Below are 19,145 nucleotides of genomic sequence, written 5' to 3'. Positions count from 1 at the left end.
TCCAGGATTCCCTCAAGAGCTTGAGTTGGTAGTTAGGAAAACAAACACAATGTTAGCATTTATTTCAAAAGGACTAGAATATAAAAGCAGGAATGTACCTCTGAGGCTTGAGAAGGCTCTGGTCTGGCCACATTTAGAGTATTGTGAGCAATTTTGGGCCCCATACCTCAGGAGGGATGTACTGGCCCTGGAGTAGGTCCAGAGGAGACTCACGAGAATGATTTCAGGACTGAAATGTTTAACATATGAGTAACGTTTGAGGACTCTGGGTCTGTACTCAATGGAATTTAGAAGAATGAATGGGGTGGAATTTAATTGAAGCTTACAGAATACTGAATGGCCAAGACATGGTGGACATTGGGAAGATGTTTCCATAAACAGGAGAGGTTAGGACCCAAAGGCACAGCTTTAGAGTAAAGAGAAAACCCTTTAGAAGAGAGATGAGAGGAAACTTCTTTAGCAAGAGAATGCCTTAGAAGCCAAGTCACTGAGTATATTTAAGACAGAGATAGATAGGTTCTTGAGTGTCAAGGAGATCAAAGATTACAGGGTCGAAGCAGAAGAATGGGGTTGAGAAACTTATCAGCTATGATCGAATGGCAATGAGACTCAATGGGCTGATTGGCCTCATTCCTATGTCTTATGGTCTTAATGTCGGCCCTTACTTCGAAGGATTTAAAGTATAAAAGTATTACACCTGCACGAAGTATTGGTGGGCCACACCTGTAGTACCGTGAGAAGTTTTCTTCCCTTATTTAAGGAAAGGTTTAATTTCATTGGAGGCAGTTCAGAGAGGGCTTACTGGGATGATCCATGACATGAATCTGCATCCACACTCATGCAATGGTCAAGAAAGCACCTATTATAAAGCATTGGTCGACCCCACCTCTGATACTTAAAACTAAAACACCCAGAGAGGCTCGCCCTGCCCTACAATCTGTTAAAAGTGTAAAAAGTAGTATAACCTGCCTCTCACCCTCAAACGCTTATAAAGCAGAAGTTAAAGAAATGAATTCCTGACAGTCACTGTATAATCAACAAGTAACAACTTATTTGCCTAACTCTAACAGAGAAGAAATTAGCAAACCGAATAATTCCTCCTCAATTCCAGTTATTCCCAAATAAAACAGAATTCTAATGGTATGCTGTTTCAATAAATACAAGTTCCACTTATTTAAACAAAAGTAATAAAATAAAAGCTTAAAAATTAGTCTCTCGAAATTATAGCCAGGATACATCTTCTGGAATGTTCTGTGCCTTCTCTGCTGGTATTGAGTTCAGCAATACTTTTCTCCAACAAATTCTTGCGACAGGAATATTAGTGCTTCTGTACTTTTAGTCAGCTGATGGTTTTCTGAGAGCTTAGAGAATTCTGTGAGAGCTAGTGATTTTGTCTTTAGGGTTGCTGGTTGTTAACTCTATCAGATGGCAGTTTTTGTCGCACCAATTTTCAAATATTCTATTCTACTATACCCTTGATGAGTATATCAATGTCTTAGAATAGGAATGGTCCTAGATTGTCGAAAGCATCAGATTTTTAAACTTAATTGTTTTTTAGTCTCTAAATGCCTGGTTGAAATTAATTGGCTGGTTCAAATTGATGGCCTTAATAACAAAACAAGACTACTGCCTTGGTTGCCAACCATAAAACCTTTTGATACAAATGTTCTAAGTCCAGGAACTCTCTGTGCCTGCTGCTGCTCACAAACCTTTATTTTAATCTCAAAGCCTAGAAAAAACATATCATCTTTTAAATGGACCATGCACTCTTCCCCCTCCCCCATCATTTTACAAACAAATTTTAACATTCTGCCTTCCAATCCACAAATACACTACCCTACTTTACAACACATAACAACATCACTACTTCCTCAGGAGGCTAAGAAAATTTGGCACGTCAACGAGGACGCTCACCAATTTTTAGGGATGCACCACAGAAAGCTTCCTTTCTGGATGCATCACAATGTAATATGGTAATTGCTCTTCCTAAGTCTGCAAGAAGCTACAGAGAATCGTGAACATACCCCAGTCCATTGGGCAAACCAGCATTACATCCATTGATACCAGCAAAACTTCCCGCTGCCAAGAGAAAGAAACTAATATAATCTAAGACCGCTTCTGCCCTGGTTGTATTGTCTTCTACCTTCTTCCATTGGGCAGAAGATATAAAAGTTTGAATATATGAATGAATAGATTCAAGAACAACTTCTCACCCACAGTATTCAGACTTTTGAGTAGACCTGCCAAATGTTAATTTTGATCTCTCTCTCTGTACCTTCTCTGTGGCTGCAACACTGTATTCTGCACTCAGATATTATAAGAACTGCAGATGCTGGAGTCAGAGATAACACAGTGTGGAGCTGGAGGAACACAGCAGGCCAAGCAGCATCAGAGGAACAGGCAAGTTGACATTTTGGGTCAGGACGCTGCTTCAGAAATGGGGTGCACTCTGTTTTGCTGCCCTGATGTGGGTTATTTGGTATGATCTGACTGTATAGCATGCAAAACAACACTTTTCTTTGTATCTCGGTACATGTAACAACAATAAATCTATTCAAACAATGAATGGAGGGATTATCTTATGAGCAAGGGTTGGGACTCTACTCACTAGAGTTTAGAAGAATGAGAGGTGATGCCATTGAAACATGTAGGATTCTTAAGGGGCTTGACAGAGTAAGTGCTGAGAGGATGTTTTCCCTCATAAGACAGTGTGATACCTGAGGGCATAGTCTCAGAATAAAGGGGTGTCAACTTATGGCTAAGGTGATGAAGAATTTCTCCTCTCAGGGAGTTGTAAGCCTTTGGAATTCTTTTGCCACAGACAGCTGTGGGGTTAGAGTGCCTGTGTATATTTAAGACATGGATACAGTAACATACATTCTTGATCAGTAAAGGAATCAAGGTTTACAGGGAAAACACAGCCAAGTGGAATTGAGGAAAGTCATCCTGCTGAATGACAGAGCAGGCTCAAGAGGCCAAATGGCTTACTCCTTTTCCAGTTCCTTATGGTCTTATTCTTGAAAGTGAGCACGTTAATACTGGTAAATGGGATAATTTCCTATTGCTGAAAAACTTCATCAGTGAAGAAAGAATTTGCATTTAGTACTTTCTTTTCGACTTAGCAAGCCTAAGGGTCTGCATTACATATACCACTGCGACAGTCAAGTTCCTGTCAAGACATAGGAGTTGAAATCCGCTACAGTGGCACTGACTTATACAGTCTGGGTTCTGTTATTATTGATGTTACCATAAATTGCATACACATACCTGACTGCCTGAAAACACAAGACTGACTGCATTACAGAGGGCATGACTGAAGGTGAGGAGGGTACCTTCATATTTAAACAACACATGTTGTGATGTCACACAAGTGCCTTAAAGATGAATGCCTTTGTGATCTGGAATATATACTGTAATACAACTTAGTCATTAGAGTCATACAGCATGGCAACTTCTCCAGCAATGCAGCACTCTCCTGTACTGAACAGTTAGATTTTCAATCAGGAATTGGAAACTAAAAATTAGAGCTATGCGGGGTCCAAACCCTCTAAAGTACACTTTAGGCATGCTATTCATAATCTTCATTTGCAAGATGCAGTCAACTGGATGAATATAGAAAGAGTTCACTGTTGAGCAAAAGTTAGTAAGTTTTTAAGAGTTAAGTTCTTGCGAGTTAGTAAGTCATTAAAAATTAGAAGTTTCAAGGCATTCAGAAAGTTCTTAATGTAACAATTACCCATATGACGTGGCAACTCAGGGGAAAGTGATTTTTATTTAGCATGTTCTCATTGAGCATCCCATTTTTCGGGAACACATTAGGAGTGCTAAATGAGAGCTAGCTGCACTTAATGAGGAAGCTTAATGGCCCACCACTTAACTTGCCAAGCATTTGTCTCTGATTTCCCACAAGAGGACAATTAAAGATAGTGATTGGCATGGCATTTACCATTTCACCAATATCTGAGTTCAGCAAGGTTACAGAGCACCGACATTGAGGTGCTTAAATGGAACCTCGTTTAGCATGCACACTAACCAATCAGTGTAAAATTAATAGTGATCTGAAGAACAAAAGTGATTGATTAGTCCATGTGAAAATAATGAGCTCATTTTATGCAGTGTAGAATGAATTCAAGAAAATTACATTTAAATCTTCTGAAACAAAACATTTTGAATAACTTAATATGGAGAAAATTGTGAAATTCAGCTGCATTATCAGACAATAACTACAAATTGTAGATATTTTCTAATCAACCTGTTCAGAGATGCTAGTTAACAATGAATCACATTCTAACATTTAAACACAATTGGTTTAGCAACATCAGAAAGAGGTGCAATTGGTTCCAAGCTTACATATTCACACAGTGTCAGCTGCCCACACAACTGTCTCCAAAAATCAGAAAAACAAAGAAAATTAAACAAAACGCTATCACCAGTGAAACATACAAGGCCCACAAATTATGATCTACATTATGTTGTTGCCTCCTCACCTTACTTCACGCTTGTGGAGGGGTTACCCTTAACCTACAAGTGACCAACTCTCTCTCACTCATTTTCTGAGAGATACCCATGATCCTTGTGTATTATGACCACTTCCAATACAACACAATAATTTATGGGGACTCATCTTATTCTGCAAATAACAGTATATCAAAATATTATCATCTTCATGCTCCCAAACTATATTTGTGCAAGTAAATCTAATGCTTTAAAATTTATTTAGTGTACAGATCAAATAATTGTGGCGATGGTACACAACATTGTTGTAATTTTCTCTGCTCTTGAATCATACCTGACTGTCCTTCTTCCAGCCTGCTGCTTGCTATTTTGTCCCAATTACGCCTCTGGAAAAAGCTTGCATCTTCACTGTCAATGTCACATTTCAGCAAAACATCAACAACATTTTGACAATAAACATGATTGAACACTTTTTCATTGCTTATGAAGTATATGGAAATGTCTTGTTTAATTCTAGATATTCACTGAATCTTGTTCTTAGGCTAAATATTCCTACTCGAGATCTCAATCCACACTGTGTCTCACCAATTTCGACTTCTTGTGTTATTACTTCTTCGTCTTATAATTTACCAAATCACTTTAATGAAATGACCCATTAAAGATTATAGCTCTAAACTGCTTGTACTCCTATGCTTGAGGTTGCTTCAGTCACTTATTGAATAATGAATGTCTCAATTCAGTTGGAAGTATCATTGGTATGTATTTAATCAAAAAACAAATTGTTATCACTTCTAATTCTGTGGATGCTCTGTTCTTATTTCATCTATGTCTGGAACTTTTCCTATACTTAGCAATTTCAAAATTCTCTTTACCTCTGATATCATAATGACATTGTTTGCCTCTACACTTAAAGACTCTCTCACTTTGGATCATTGCTCAATTCACTTGGGTATTCTGTTCATCTCTTTGCTGCTGTACCCCTTTCAAACAACATTTTGCCTTCTTTGAAAACCCACTCCCTATTGATTGGGAGACGAAGAAGGTTCAAAGCTTTTAAAGTTCACTCTTGCTTAGTACTTTCTCAGTCCTGCACCAAAGTCTTACATAGAATATGTGCACAAGCCTCTCAGCTAAATCCCAAAACCACTTAGAGATGAGAGTGTAACCAGTGAGACAGGACAATAATTTGTTTCACAGCACCAAATGGCCTGGTAAGCACTCTGATGTGCAACAGTTATTTATCACTTGCAATGTTACAGATATTTAAGCAACAATGGACTTTTGATAAAAGAAACAACATGCCATTTATGTAGCACCTTTCACAACATTAAGGTATCCCAAAACATTTTACAGTTGAAGAAGAGCTTTTGAAAATGGTGATGTAGAAAACAAGGTGATCAATGTGTACAATTATTGTGATCAATGTGATCAATGTCCTACAAACAGCATTGGGGTAAACAACCAAATGGACCGTCGTTTACAGAATACATGATAGCAAGTCAATTCCTTGTAATATTTAATGCTTACTGAACTTCAATAATTCTTAAAAAACACAATGTGTTCTTACAATCTGAGTTATGAATGGAAGAAAAAAATCAGCCCTATTGTTTTTCATACTCTGTATAAACTTGTCCCCCAGGCTGGAGTAATATGAATTCATAGATTTCATCTGTACATTAAAGTGAAAGTGACAACATATCTTGGCTGTAACCACAGAACCCCTGCACTGTGGAAATAGGCCCTTTGGCTGAAGAAGTCCACACTGACACTCAGAGCATCCCACCCAGACATATCCGGCATAACCCACATAATCTACACATCCCTGAACACTACAGGCAATTTAGCATGGCCAATCCACTTCACCTGCACACCTTTAAACTGTGGAAGGAAACTGGAGCACCTGGAGGAAACCCACGCAGACATGGGGAGAATGTGCAAACTCCACACAGACAGTCGTCTAAGGGTGGAATCAAACCCAGGTCTCTGAAACTGTGAGGCAACAGTCTTAACCACTAAGCCACCGTGCTGTTCCTATAATATTTTCTCTTGGTAATTTGTGGATTCATAGGGTTCAAGGTAATAATGTCAGCTTAATATAGATCGTCATATATCTGTAAAGAAAAAATGAAAGAACTGCAGGTGCTGTAAATCAGAAACATAAGTAGAAATTGCTGGAAAACTATGTTCTGAGGAAGGGTCACTGGACCTGAAACATCAACTCTGATTTTTCTCCATACATGCAGCCAGACCTGCTGAACTTTTCCGGCACCTTCTATATATATCTGCAAAATATTGTTGGAACTCCTGACCAACTTGCAGAAAAATTTACTTTTAATCAAGCTTTTCAGACATGTTATGACATACCTCTATAGTAGATGAGACTTGAACCTAGATATTTGCTATTTGATTACTATACCTGCACCCCTAACAATTTGTGATTAATCCCATAAAACTAAACGTCGTGTGAGCAGGAATAGGCCATTTGGACACGTAAACCTACTCAGCTATATAATAGGATAATTGCTGATCCAACAGTGCTCATATCCACTTTTCTGTCTTTTATCTAAACTCTTTGATTCCCCTAATGACCAAGAATCTATCTCAAACTTTAATATTCACAAGGATTTAGCCCCCACATCTTTCTGAGGCAAGGCGTTCCAAAGACTCTTAACATTCAAACGACAAAAAAATCCTCCTCATCTCAGTCTTAAACAGATCCCCTTAATTCTGAAACTATGCCCTCTAGTCCTGGGTCCTCCTATGAGGTGAAACATCCTCTCAACATTTACCCTATTAAGCCTCTCAAAAATCCTATACATTTCAATGAAATCACCTTTCATTCTTCTAAATTCCAGCATCTTTCTTTTCATTCACAGGATTTGGGCATCACTGGCTAGACTAGCATTTATTGCCCATTCCTAATTGCCCAGAGGGCAGTTAAAAATCAACCACATTGCTGCAGTTGCATGGATCTGGAGTCACATCTAGGCCAGACAAGGTTATAGTGATTGGAACAATATCAGCCGGGTGGATCTAATAGAATATGAGTTCCCCAATTGGGGCTGTTAATCTGGTCCAATCAGGGAGCCCCAACTGACAGATATAAACATGAGTTTCAGAGGTTCTGTTGACTCTGAGTCATGTACAGTGCACATGTAAATAAAGGGTGACTCGGTGATGTGAGTTACTTTGCAAATAAGGACAGCAGTTTCCTTGCTGACAAGGATGGGTTTTTCCCAATCAATTACTGTTTCATGAAACTCATAATTCCAGATTTTTATTGGATTCAAATTCCACCGTTTGCATGGACAGGATTTGAACCCAATCCCTAAAATGTTACCTGGGTCTCTGGATTAATAGTCGAGTGATAATATCACTAGGCCACTACTTTCCTTACTAGGGTATCAACCTGTTTAACCTTTGCTCATGAAACAAACCCTCCATACGATGGAACATCCCAAATGAACCTTCTCTGAACTGTCTCCAATGAAATAACTTCTTCCTTCATATAAGGAGACCTGAACAGCTCACAGCACTCCAAATGTGGTCTTCACCAGTATCTTGCACAGTCGTAGTAAGACTTCTCTGCTTTTATACTGCATTCCCCTTGAAACAAGAATGAACATCCCTTTAGGTTTCCTGATTACCTGCTGCATCAATGTGCTAACACTTTGGGTTTTAATAACAAGTACACCCATGGCCCTTTGTGCTGTACTCTTTGCAGTTTTTCTGTTCTTTTATCCTCCCTCTCTAAATGAATAACGTCACAGTTTCCCTCATGATACTTTTTGCACACTCACTTAACCTATCAATAGCTGTCTATAAACTATTTGCATACCTCTTGCAGATAATAAAATGTGAGGCTGGATGAACACAGCAGGCCCAGTAGCACAAAAGCTGACGTTTCGGGCCTAGACCTTCATCAGAGAGGGGGATGGGGTGAGGGTTCTGGAATAAATAGGGAGAGAGGGGGAGGCGGACCGAAGATGGAGAGAAAAGAAGATAGGTGGAGAGGAGAGTATAGGTTGGGGAGGTAGGGAGGGGATAGGTCAGTCCAGGGAAGACGGACAGGTCAAGGAGGTGGGATGAGGTTAGTAGGTAGGAGATAGAGGTGCGGCTTGAGGTGGGAGGAAGGGATGGGTGAGAGGAAGAACAGGTTAGGGAAGCAGAGACAGGCTGGACTGGTTTTGGGATGCAGTGGGTGGAGGGGAAGAGCTGGGCTGGTTGTGTGGTGCAGTGGGGGGAGGGGACGAACTGGGCTGGTTTTGGGATGCAGTGGGGGAAGGGGAGATTTGGAAGCTGGTGAAGTCCACATTGATACCATTGGGCTGCAAGGTTCCCAAGCGGAATATGAGTTGCTGTTCCTGCAACCTTCAGGTGGCATCATTCTCCAGCATCTGCAGTTCCCATTATCACTGTATACCTCTCGCAACTTGCTTTTACATCTATTTTTGTGCCATCTGCAAATTTGTTTACAGTACATTCGCTTCCTTTCTCCAATTTCTTATTATACATTGTAAACAGTTGCAGTCCCCATATTGTTAGTGCACTAGTACACCAAGACACCTCTGCACCTGAGAGTTCTGCAATTTCCCACCAAATAGATAATAGGCTTCTGAATACACCTTCCATAACTATCTTTCTAATATACCTTTGTCAGTTGGAAAGACCCGGGCAAGTGTCTTAGACAGCCAGAACTAAGTGGTTGCTGCAATGTGACAGATTCCCTGAGCATGTTCAGCCACGAGCTGTACTCCATGGCAAGAATCCAACTTGTCGAGGGACAATAAGAAACAGCTACAGTTAAAGCTAGTTACAAGAATCTGATAGATAACAGTTAGTAACATTAAATGCCGCAGCTTGATAGAAAAGAAAATGGATCACCTACACTCAGGGAACAGTCTCCAGTTGGGAGGCTATTCTTTAATTTGAGCGTGTATTTAACACACATTCTTCTGCACTTGTACTGACAGTGTGCTGGGGGATTTCAGGTGAGATATTATCATGAGGCTCTGCTAAAACTAAAGGTTGTATTCACATTATATTGATTGGTTAAAAAGTAGGATTCTTCTCTGGTACCTGCATCAATATTCCTCCCTCACCAATTTGAATAGCAGTTTATTTCATTTACCATTTGTGAGGTTCTGCTGTATACAAATTATCTGCTATGTTTGCGTGTATTATAACCAAGATTACACTTTAGGAGGTAAATAGTTGGCCACAAAGCATTGAAAATTCAATGCAAAGTAAATGTGAGGTTTTTTGTTTTGCTTAATTTATTCTTTTTCAGGATAGTACATCTTATAGATTAATAAGAACCAGCTAGGGGTAGAATTGTTGAGTAGGCTTCAGGATAAGATGCACAATCTGAGATCTGGTAAGCTCATGGGCCTTGATATTCAGCATCCACCCAACAAGCAGGAAAGGTTGGTGTTAGGAATTAAACCAGCGCTTTTCTCTCCCATTTCAGTTTTAAAAATTATCATGATATCTCAGTGAGAACAGAGAGAGTGGGAGAACCACTCCACCCTTGTCATCATTTGGTCAGGGTTCCACAGCGGCCATTTCTGTCTCAAAGCTCATGACCACAAATTTTCAGCTCCTGACCTGACTTGAGGTCCTGACCCCTGCTTTGGAAAGCCCTGGGTTGTAAATCAGAGAATGCATTACCACCCTTATACATGGTAACATTATAAAATGGCATTAGTGGTGGCCTTGTATAGTGCTCCTGTGTACAATCTTAGGAAGGCCAGTCATTTCGTTGTCATTCTTTCATTGGGCTTGCACTTGATTTAGATCTTAACTGCTACCAGCCAGGTTTTCACAACTCAGGAAGCCAAGCAGCAAAATGTCTAGAGTTTGTGTACAACACTCCATATGTGTCAAGAGGAATCTGAGTCATCTCCCACGCCTTCAAAGAAGCCTTTAGCCTCACTTCCAACAAGCACAGCCTCTACTTTGTTCCCCACAGCAACTAATCAAATTGCGACCTCAGGCATTTTCCTGGGCATCCCATGTCACCCAATAAGCTCTGATTGCAAGCTTAATGCCTGTCAATCTGATGGATTTCTGGGAGAATAATGAACAAGGAAATATCACTGAGATTCTGCTATAAAAACATGGTGCAACCTCCACATTCACCTGCATTTCTGATTTCCCCTTCACTACTATCCTTTTCTGCTCTGCTGATCCCTCTCTCCACCTTCCTCCTACCTCACATATATGGTGGGGTAATGGAGTTTCCTGCTTTTACACAAACTAAGTGCTCTTGGGAGAAACCGACAGATGCTGATCAGAACTGCACTGTCATTCAATTGTGATCACAAGTTTAGTATAGCGGGACTACAGTACGGGATGCCATTGAACAATTAACAATATCAACTAGGTCCTGAATACCTGCTCATTTCCTGGTCTTGTGCAATTTAATTTACACTAGAACACGATTCAGATGGCTTGACTAATTTCCAGGTCATTCAATCTCTCCCAGTTCATGTTGATATCATGGCTCCTGTCTTTCAATTTTCTAATTTTGCAAAATGAACAGATAGCTGTCTGCATTTAATCATGAGGCATTCAAAACCAAAAAATTAAATCCACATTTCTGCCACGCGTTGGCTGGTGTATTTTTTGCGTCTACACTGTCAGTCATATCCCATATTTGCATTAAGTTTGTTGTTGCTGTGTAAAGAAAAAACTTTATAATTAAAAATAGATCCTCTTATTGGCTGTTGTATCTTAGGGAGTATCAATTCATGTTTTCTCCACTGTCTATATGAATACTTTCCTCAGAGATCAGATGTGCTTTATCTGGCATTTTTATATTGATGCTGTTGTTTTTGCCTGCGCTAAAGCAAAAGTCAGATCTATTTTAAAATGGATCAAAATATCTCTCTGTTCCAAAATGCCCAAAAGTCAGTTCACATCACTGTTGCTGAGAAATGGAAGGTTCCTAGTTGTATTCAGCAACACAAGAACTGAATCATTGAATCCCTACAGTGTGGAAGCAGACCATTCAGCCCATCAGGCCCACACTGACACTTCGAAGAGCATCCCAGCCAGACCCAATCCCCCACCCTCTCACTGTAATCTTAATCATGGCTAATCCACCTAATCTACACATCCCTGGACACTATGGGCAATTTAGCATGGTCAATTCATCTAATCCTCATGTCTTTGGTCTGTGGAAGGAAATTGAAACATTGAGAGGAAACCCATGCTGATATGGGAAGAATGTGCAAGCTCCACAAAGACAGTTGCCCAAAGGTGGAATTGAATCTGGATTCTTGGTGCTGAGTGGCAATAGTGTTAACCATTGATCCACATGCTGCCCTGCATAAAAGTTGGCATTTTGACTCGACTCCATGCTTGGGAGTAAAACAGTCAAAAATATTATCTATTTGTTGCCAAGCTTAGCCACACTCTTTTTAAATAGGCTTATTTTGAAAGTAGTTGGAGAAAAGCAATAAGCAAATATAGATAATAAACTGTGAAATCTAATAATCATTATTACTGCCTAGAACAGAAAGAACAGTAATATATTATTTTTAGAAAGTCAATCAAGTAGTGTACTGAATTAATGATTGTAAGCTTGAATGATATGCTTGGGAAGTGATTTAATTAATGAGAAAATGTTGGAGTAAGGAGATAAATTGAATACAAAGCATTTAATGAACTAATTTAATTGGAATTGAACTGCATATGTATTTATATGCTGGTGAATGGATGTGGGGTTGAAGACACCAGACCAAATCCTCCAATTAGCACTGATGCTGCATGCATTATTGCTGATTACAGAGATTATTGGTTCCCCTTTTGCCTCCTTCCAAATGGGAATCCAAGCAGAAACAACAAAGCCTCAGAACAGCACTCTGGGAGAAGGCTGGAAAATTGGAGTAGTGCAGAGGGCCTGTCCCTTTCATTGGCATCATCAGCCATATTCAAGCTCGTTTTTGAATGTCACAGTCTTTCAATGGGATTAGTGAATGAGCAATGGGTGGGTGAGTGGATGAATGGGTAGAAATGGACAAAGTGTAAAGTTGTTGCTGGTGACAAATACTGTTGCCACCATCCAGCAATATGCCTTCTTAGTCAAGGAACATAAACCCCTTGTGCAATCGCTGTGTTGTTTGCACCAGTACCACGTTCAGTTACAAAGCTCCAGCCATGATGTTTACAGAACTAATGCCCCATAACCAAGTCTTTTCTAGCCTGCCTTTTCATCATGAATCATACTGGCTGGATGTGTCACCTCATCACTAAAGAATTGTAACTAATTAGTTTAGCCTGTATGCAAATAGTCTACTGTGTGGCTTATCTGCTCTCTAATATAACTGTGGAACATGATGAGCATTCCAAGTGTTTGCTGGTAAACGATTCACTGTGAGTGAAGATGAATAGACCTGGGCTTTATGCCCAACGGAGAGAATTAAGACATCAGACAGAGATCATAGTGAAATCAGATAGCTTATGGAAACTGCAGCTTGGCTGTAGATATGAGAAAAAGCATCTGGTAATAGATGTTACCATGGTACGATTTGGTTCTTGGATGAAGCAATTAATTGTAACTATGATTATTTGTCAGGCAGATTTTCATTGACAGGATTCGTTCTAAGGAAAATATTCAGCATTTACAGTGATTACCCTGGACTTATCTTCATCTTTAATTTGAGTTTAGTCTTATATGAATATATTTGGTGAATATTGATGCTCACAAATAGGACAGTACAAGGAATGGAACACTGGACCACAACTAGTTTCATTCTAAAAAATCTTGTGTTAATAAATTAGCTTCAGTCACCACAGGCAAAAGAAGAGAAAGGCACAGAAAGTCTACAGATGACTTGTTGAAGGAAGCCTGTGTTCAACAAGGTTTAATTAAACAACAATCAAATTCCACATTTCAAATGATTTTTTGGTGCTAACCCTAACACAAGCACTTACTAATGCTCTGGTCCACAAAGACACACTCAGAAAAAAATAACTTTTTAAAAGATTTTCATACTTCATAATTCATTCCACTTACTGTCAACCTTGTTTGTAGCATCTCTTGAATTTGCTTCAATCTGTAAAGCCAGATGGCAGACTAAGTTGAATAAAGCTATTGTATACCCTCCTCCTCTATGAAAATGCTAGTCCTGTGTATACATTCCACCTTATACATCTCACTTCATTACATGGGCTGACTTGCAAATAATCTAAAAGGATCCAAAAAGTGGAGACAAATCAAGAGACTGAAGTTTGAATGGCTTATATTTAGCATTTTAACCCTCAATATCGAATGTTGTCCAATGCTTCGGCTACAGGCAGAATCAAGGAAATGAAACGTATGAAAAATAAATCGTTTGAATGAATTGTTTTGACAGTAAACACTGGATATTGCAGTGGAGAGGTCAAGGCATGGCAGAAGTAACTTTATTCATTGTGTTGCTGCTTTGAAAGTACAAAAAGTGCAACACAAAACATTAGGCATTCTGCTCATCCCGTCTTTCTGTTGCCTTATTTGCTCCGATTACAATACCTGCTGTCATTACTGTGATATTTTTCCAATTCTTTACTGTTACATTTGTTGACATTCCTCATAAAGCTTAGCATTTGTGAAACAACATACAGGTTACATTGTCATTTATTGACAATGAACCGTAGTTTATATATTGCAATGATTACACCCATATGCATTAAGAAACAATTGAATACAACACAGAGATAGTGGGAACTGCAGATGCTGGAGAATCCAATATGACAAAGTGTGGAGCTGAACGAACACAGCAGGCCAAGCAGCATCTTAGGAGCACAAAAGCTGACATTTCAGGCCTCTTTTTCTGATGAAGGGTCTAGGCCCGAAATGTCAGCTTTTGTGCTCCTAAGATGCCGCTTGGCCTGCTGTGTTCATCCAGCCCACGCTTTGTTATCTTGAATACAACATAGAATCATGTAAAGCACAAGAGGGGGTCTTTTCAGACAATCATGTTTGTGTCAGCTCCTTGTATGAACTTTCTGATTTAGCCCTACACCTCACCTTTTCCTGTGAAATTGCAAATAGGTGTTCTACTTTGAGTGCGCCCATGAAATTTGATACTATCCCTCTTTCAACTGTCCTGCCTCTGAGCTGCTCCTCCCAAGGTGTATTTCTTCATTCTTCCACAACGTGCTTACACTTAAGTAGCATCTTTAACAGAATTCAACATCCCGAGATGGACTTACCTAGCAGAAGAAGGCTCAAAAATATATGAAGAGAAAGAGGGTGGTGTTGAATGCAGGTGACAGGAGTTTCACCTATTGGTTGGAAAGTTTCCCATCACCTCTTTTGGGGAATGCCCAACAGATTAAGTGTGTATCTAAGTGGATTGTGATGAGCATTCTCAGGGATCAAGGACCCAGGGGTGGACGGCTGAGTGTCTGTGTGTGTGTGTGCACATCTGTGTCTGTGTGTGTTCGTGTGCATGTGCGTGTACCTGTAACTCCTGTGTGTGTGTGCGCGCGTGCATGTGTATGTATAGCCAATCCGAGGCTCTCTGCTGCACATTTCAGGCAGCTCCACTGGGTGAATATTGGCAGCTGCCAACAATACACCTAGCAAAGGCTGAGGAATCCAAGGCTAAGCATGAGGCAGATGGAAATTACAATGGGTGAGACAGTGTCAGGGTGGTCAGCAGCGAGAAGGGGGGGTGTAGGTGGTGTTTCAGAAATACTATGTATAATAAAGAGGCTCCCTCATGGGAGCCTCATTTTCAGGCTTCCCATGTGGTGCCACCCTTGTAAGCTGCTGGTTGACTACCAGTACGATAAGACCCTTAAGCGGGCATTCGTTGCCCATTTTAAAGTGTCAGTTGGAAGTAGAATGGGAAGACTATGGAGGTGGGCATTGAATTTACCCATCAGGTCAGGTGACAAGAAACAGGGAAGGCTTTAAGGAGTGTTTTAAAGAAGGAAAGGAAGTCAACTGTTGGAGAAATACAGGGAAGGACTGGCAAATGAAGGCACGGTGCTAATGGTGGTGAGTAAAATAAATGGATGCACAAGAGGCCAAAATTAATGCAGATAACTCAGAGGATGGCAAGACTGCAAAAGATTAAAGAGAAAGGCAAGGGTTGATGGCATGGATTGATTTGAAAACTCATCCACCTTAACTTGTAATAATCACGAGCCTGCCAACTTCACAGTCTATCTTTGTTCCCAGCTATAGCCTGCGGCTATAGTGTGCTCATTTTTGTTTTACCATGCTTGGCGTCATCTATAAACTTTAAAATTATATTCCTTTTACTCACATTCGGGTCATTGATTTATAATAATAAGCCAAAAACATGCAAATACTTTTGCATCCAAACAACTAAACATAATTAACATTTAGATGCATTTGCACTGTATTATAATATGATGAAAAAGTTCATGCTTTGCCATTTCCACATTCTGCAAGTTTATTTAATTATCACAAGAAGTTCCTTACCATAGATTCACAAGGAAAGGGTGCTCGAGTCGCTGCATGATTTGCAGTTCTCTGAAAACATTGCGCACTTCATCTCGCTCAATGCATTTTTGCTTGTTCATATATTTCATAGCATACATTTTCTTTGTATCTCTCTTCTGGACAATGCATACCTGTACAAAAAACAGGAAAATGAGACAATAAATTAACATGGCATGAAGAAGTCTAACAGTTTTTAACAGCATTTGCATTTATTTAGAGCCAAATCTTGGCTACCAGTTTATGTATGTATTGTAAAATTGCTTGGTGAGTTGTGAATCAGTTATGCTCAAAATTCTGAGAGATCTCAATCAGGCATATGATAAAAGGTAAATGTTTAAGCACAACTATCGTACAAACCAACGATCAACTTTCCCCAGATCCGATAAGAAACATCCAGACCTTTATCTGGCCTGGTCTCTTCTCACTTTTCTGCATGAAAACATTTCTCATTCTTTTTCAAGACAAATCCCCTTGTGGGCTATGATTGTCTGCCTTGTGTTAGCCAGTTGCACTTTTTCCCGTAAAAAATCGTGACATGTCAAAATCCTGGTTGTTTTGAAATTGTCAGCCCTTCCTGCCAACAAAATAGGAAATCCAACACAAGAATGTCTGTAATAAGCTGAAGTGTGGGACTGGTAACTCTGCATTCCTTAAACACATGCCAGCTTGTCCAATTGGAGCAGAGGTAGGCCACACAAAATTATGGGAAAACAACATTCAGCTTGAAGATCACTCAGTGAAAGCCTGCAAGTATGGCTGCAGATTTCGGTGAGCCTGAAGTGCTGAATGAATGCCTGCCCAAGCCCACCGACTTCCTTCGCCGAGGCCTCAAAGGCTATTGTAATGTAACGCTCTGAGATATTACACTGCAGCACAAAAGCAGAAGCCACAAAAACATTTTTGTAGCAAGCTAAGCAGACAAATATTAATGGGTATGTCTAGAGCAAAGTCACAATATTTTATAATGCCTTTGACTGTACAAAGTCAGTCCATTGCAATGTATGAACAAAGTGAAAAAAAATTCATTTCACATATTTATTGCATCATTGTCTTTCTTTAACTTCGAGCAAATTTGTAAATAAAATAGGGTTGCATAGAACTTCCTCAGCTAACCTGAATCTCTGCCTATAATAGTTTGTGGGCAAGTTCCTGTATTTTGACTTATCACAATTTTACCGTATTTTATGATGGAAAGTTTGTGATTTATATTTTTATATATGTTTAACTTTTAGAAATTAGATTCCAAAATAGTGACATTTGGGCGTAGGTTACTTTGGTGAAGGATTTTCTGTTAAAAAAAACGAAGTCAGAAAGATCTTCCAGAACACGTCTAATTTGTGAGAGAGAGCAGGGAACCCTGGACTGTTAATGGAAATTGTTTATATTTGGTGATTTACAACAGGAGTAAACTTCGAAGGCCATACCTTGTTTTTGATTCAGAATGATCAAGCATCAGTTTTAGCTTAGGAAACCAAAGATTGGATTTTTTGTAAAGTTCATGGGGGCCTGACAAAGTTCAGTAGCAAAGATAGTCCCTTTCCTAGAAAAAAGTTTTCTCAGAGCAGTTATGGGAATAAGTTATCTCAGTAGACAAGTTTAGTTAATGTAACTTGCAGACTGGGGAGTTTGATTAGAAAACTGTAGGTAATTAGAAGCTGAGAAAGTCTAAGCTCTCAGGCTAGTGTGCATTTATCAAAGAAGACTCTAAAATTCACAGGACAGAAACTGGGTTGAAGATTATTGATTTTGATTTCATTCCTGACAGAATGAGCTTGGAGATTGGAAGACTTTTTATTTATTGGATTTCTGTGGCTAGGGATGAGTATCCTGCTGAAACTGGCAATTGCTCCATTGTAATATCTAGAGGACAGCAAGTCATGAAGTTCCTTCATGTAAAATTTTTCTTGTATCTTCATAGGTTTTTCTGGGTGCTCTGGTTTCCTCCTGCAAGTCCAAATATGTAAAGGTTATGTGGATTGGCCATGCTAAATTACCCATAGTGTCCAGGGATGTGCAGGCTAGGCAGGTGGGTTCGCTGAGGGAAATGCAGGGTTACAGGGATAGTGTAGGGATGGGTCTGGATGGGATGCTCTTCCAAGAGTCAGTGTGGATTTGATGGGCTATATGGCCTCTTTCCATATTGTAGCGATCCTAAGAAAGATGGCTGCCCTGTTGAAACAGGCACTTTCATTCTTACAGTGTCCTGATTTTGGACCAGGTATTCTTTTTTCTTACACACTGTATCCTGGATCTCCAAACCATGTAATTTCCTCTTGATTGTGTCTGGAATCTGTGAATATTAGTTATTCACTCTAAGTTCAATGGGGTTCATACCTTGAATCTATTTCCACAGCAGATTTCTCAACCTGTTGATGAATCTGAAGTGTGTAGACTCTTCAAACATTTGCTAAATTTGGGCACTTTCATTTAATGTCAAAGACTATTGCCTTGCTAGAAACATAAAACTTGCTTTCTCATACTATTTGAGGGTTACTGCTTGCTTGGCATAGTCTGTGTCACTGATATTGAGGATCCTTCTGGGAAAATAAGGCAATAAAATCTGAGCTTGAATTTTCCAGATCATCTGACATCAGACTTAAGTCTGTCATAACTGTTCAGTCATAGAGATGTATTGTATTTTATTTTACAACAGTTCAAAGATCCGTCAGTTTATTTATCTGGGGTATGCTGTTCACTGGCTTGCTGATTGATTGTGTTTTCTTGTTAATTCATGAAATCTAAATTCCCTTCAGCAATAGGAAACTGTTCTGCCAATCCAGGCCCCCAACTTGCTGACGGTATGAGACAAATTTTATGGACCAATATAACGAACCTTGATGGATTTTGTTTTTGGTTTGGATTCTGCTGTGAGCCTAGGAAGCCCTATGAAATCTTCTATTAATTGTTCCACTACCAACTATTCAGCAACTGAACTTCTTTGACTTATTGTTCTTCGGGTATTTTTTGAAAAATGTTGCATGACTGGCTGTTCCTTGTCCAGCAGTTTCTTGACTTCAACTAATTTGACTCCAGCTATGTGAAGAAGATTCAGGTCAAAACATGCATTTAGGCTCAAGACTGACAATTCTTGTTTATAAAGTATGTACAAGTTCTCTGTTAGTGAGCATCCTTGTGTTACAGATTTGTTTGCAAAGTATCTTTAAAATTAAGTGCTATACCTCCTGGGTCATGTGGTAGTACTAATGTAAACTGTGAACAGTTTTCA

At 39.5% G+C, this 19,145-nt stretch overlaps 1 protein-coding gene across 6 annotated transcripts in view; it reads right to left on the bottom strand.

Annotated features, from left to right (window-relative positions):
* Window positions 1–19,145, bottom strand: part of LOC125458504 (serine/threonine-protein kinase 32B-like) — a 320,594-nt gene that overhangs the window by 177,307 nt on the left and 124,142 nt on the right. For all 6 annotated transcript variants that reach the window (XM_048543851.2, XM_048543844.2, XM_048543828.2 and 3 more), the window contains exon 3: window positions 15,899–16,050. In XM_048543851.2, the coding sequence (XP_048399808.1) occupies window positions 15,899–16,050 (152 nt within the window). The remainder of the gene's footprint in view (window positions 1–15,898; window positions 16,051–19,145) is intronic.

Source organism: Stegostoma tigrinum, chromosome 1 (assembly GCF_030684315.1).
Source record: "Stegostoma tigrinum isolate sSteTig4 chromosome 1, sSteTig4.hap1, whole genome shotgun sequence".
Classification (NCBI taxonomy): Eukaryota; Metazoa; Chordata; class Chondrichthyes; order Orectolobiformes; family Stegostomatidae; genus Stegostoma; species Stegostoma tigrinum.
This window is presented reverse-complemented; position numbering and strand designations above follow the sequence as displayed.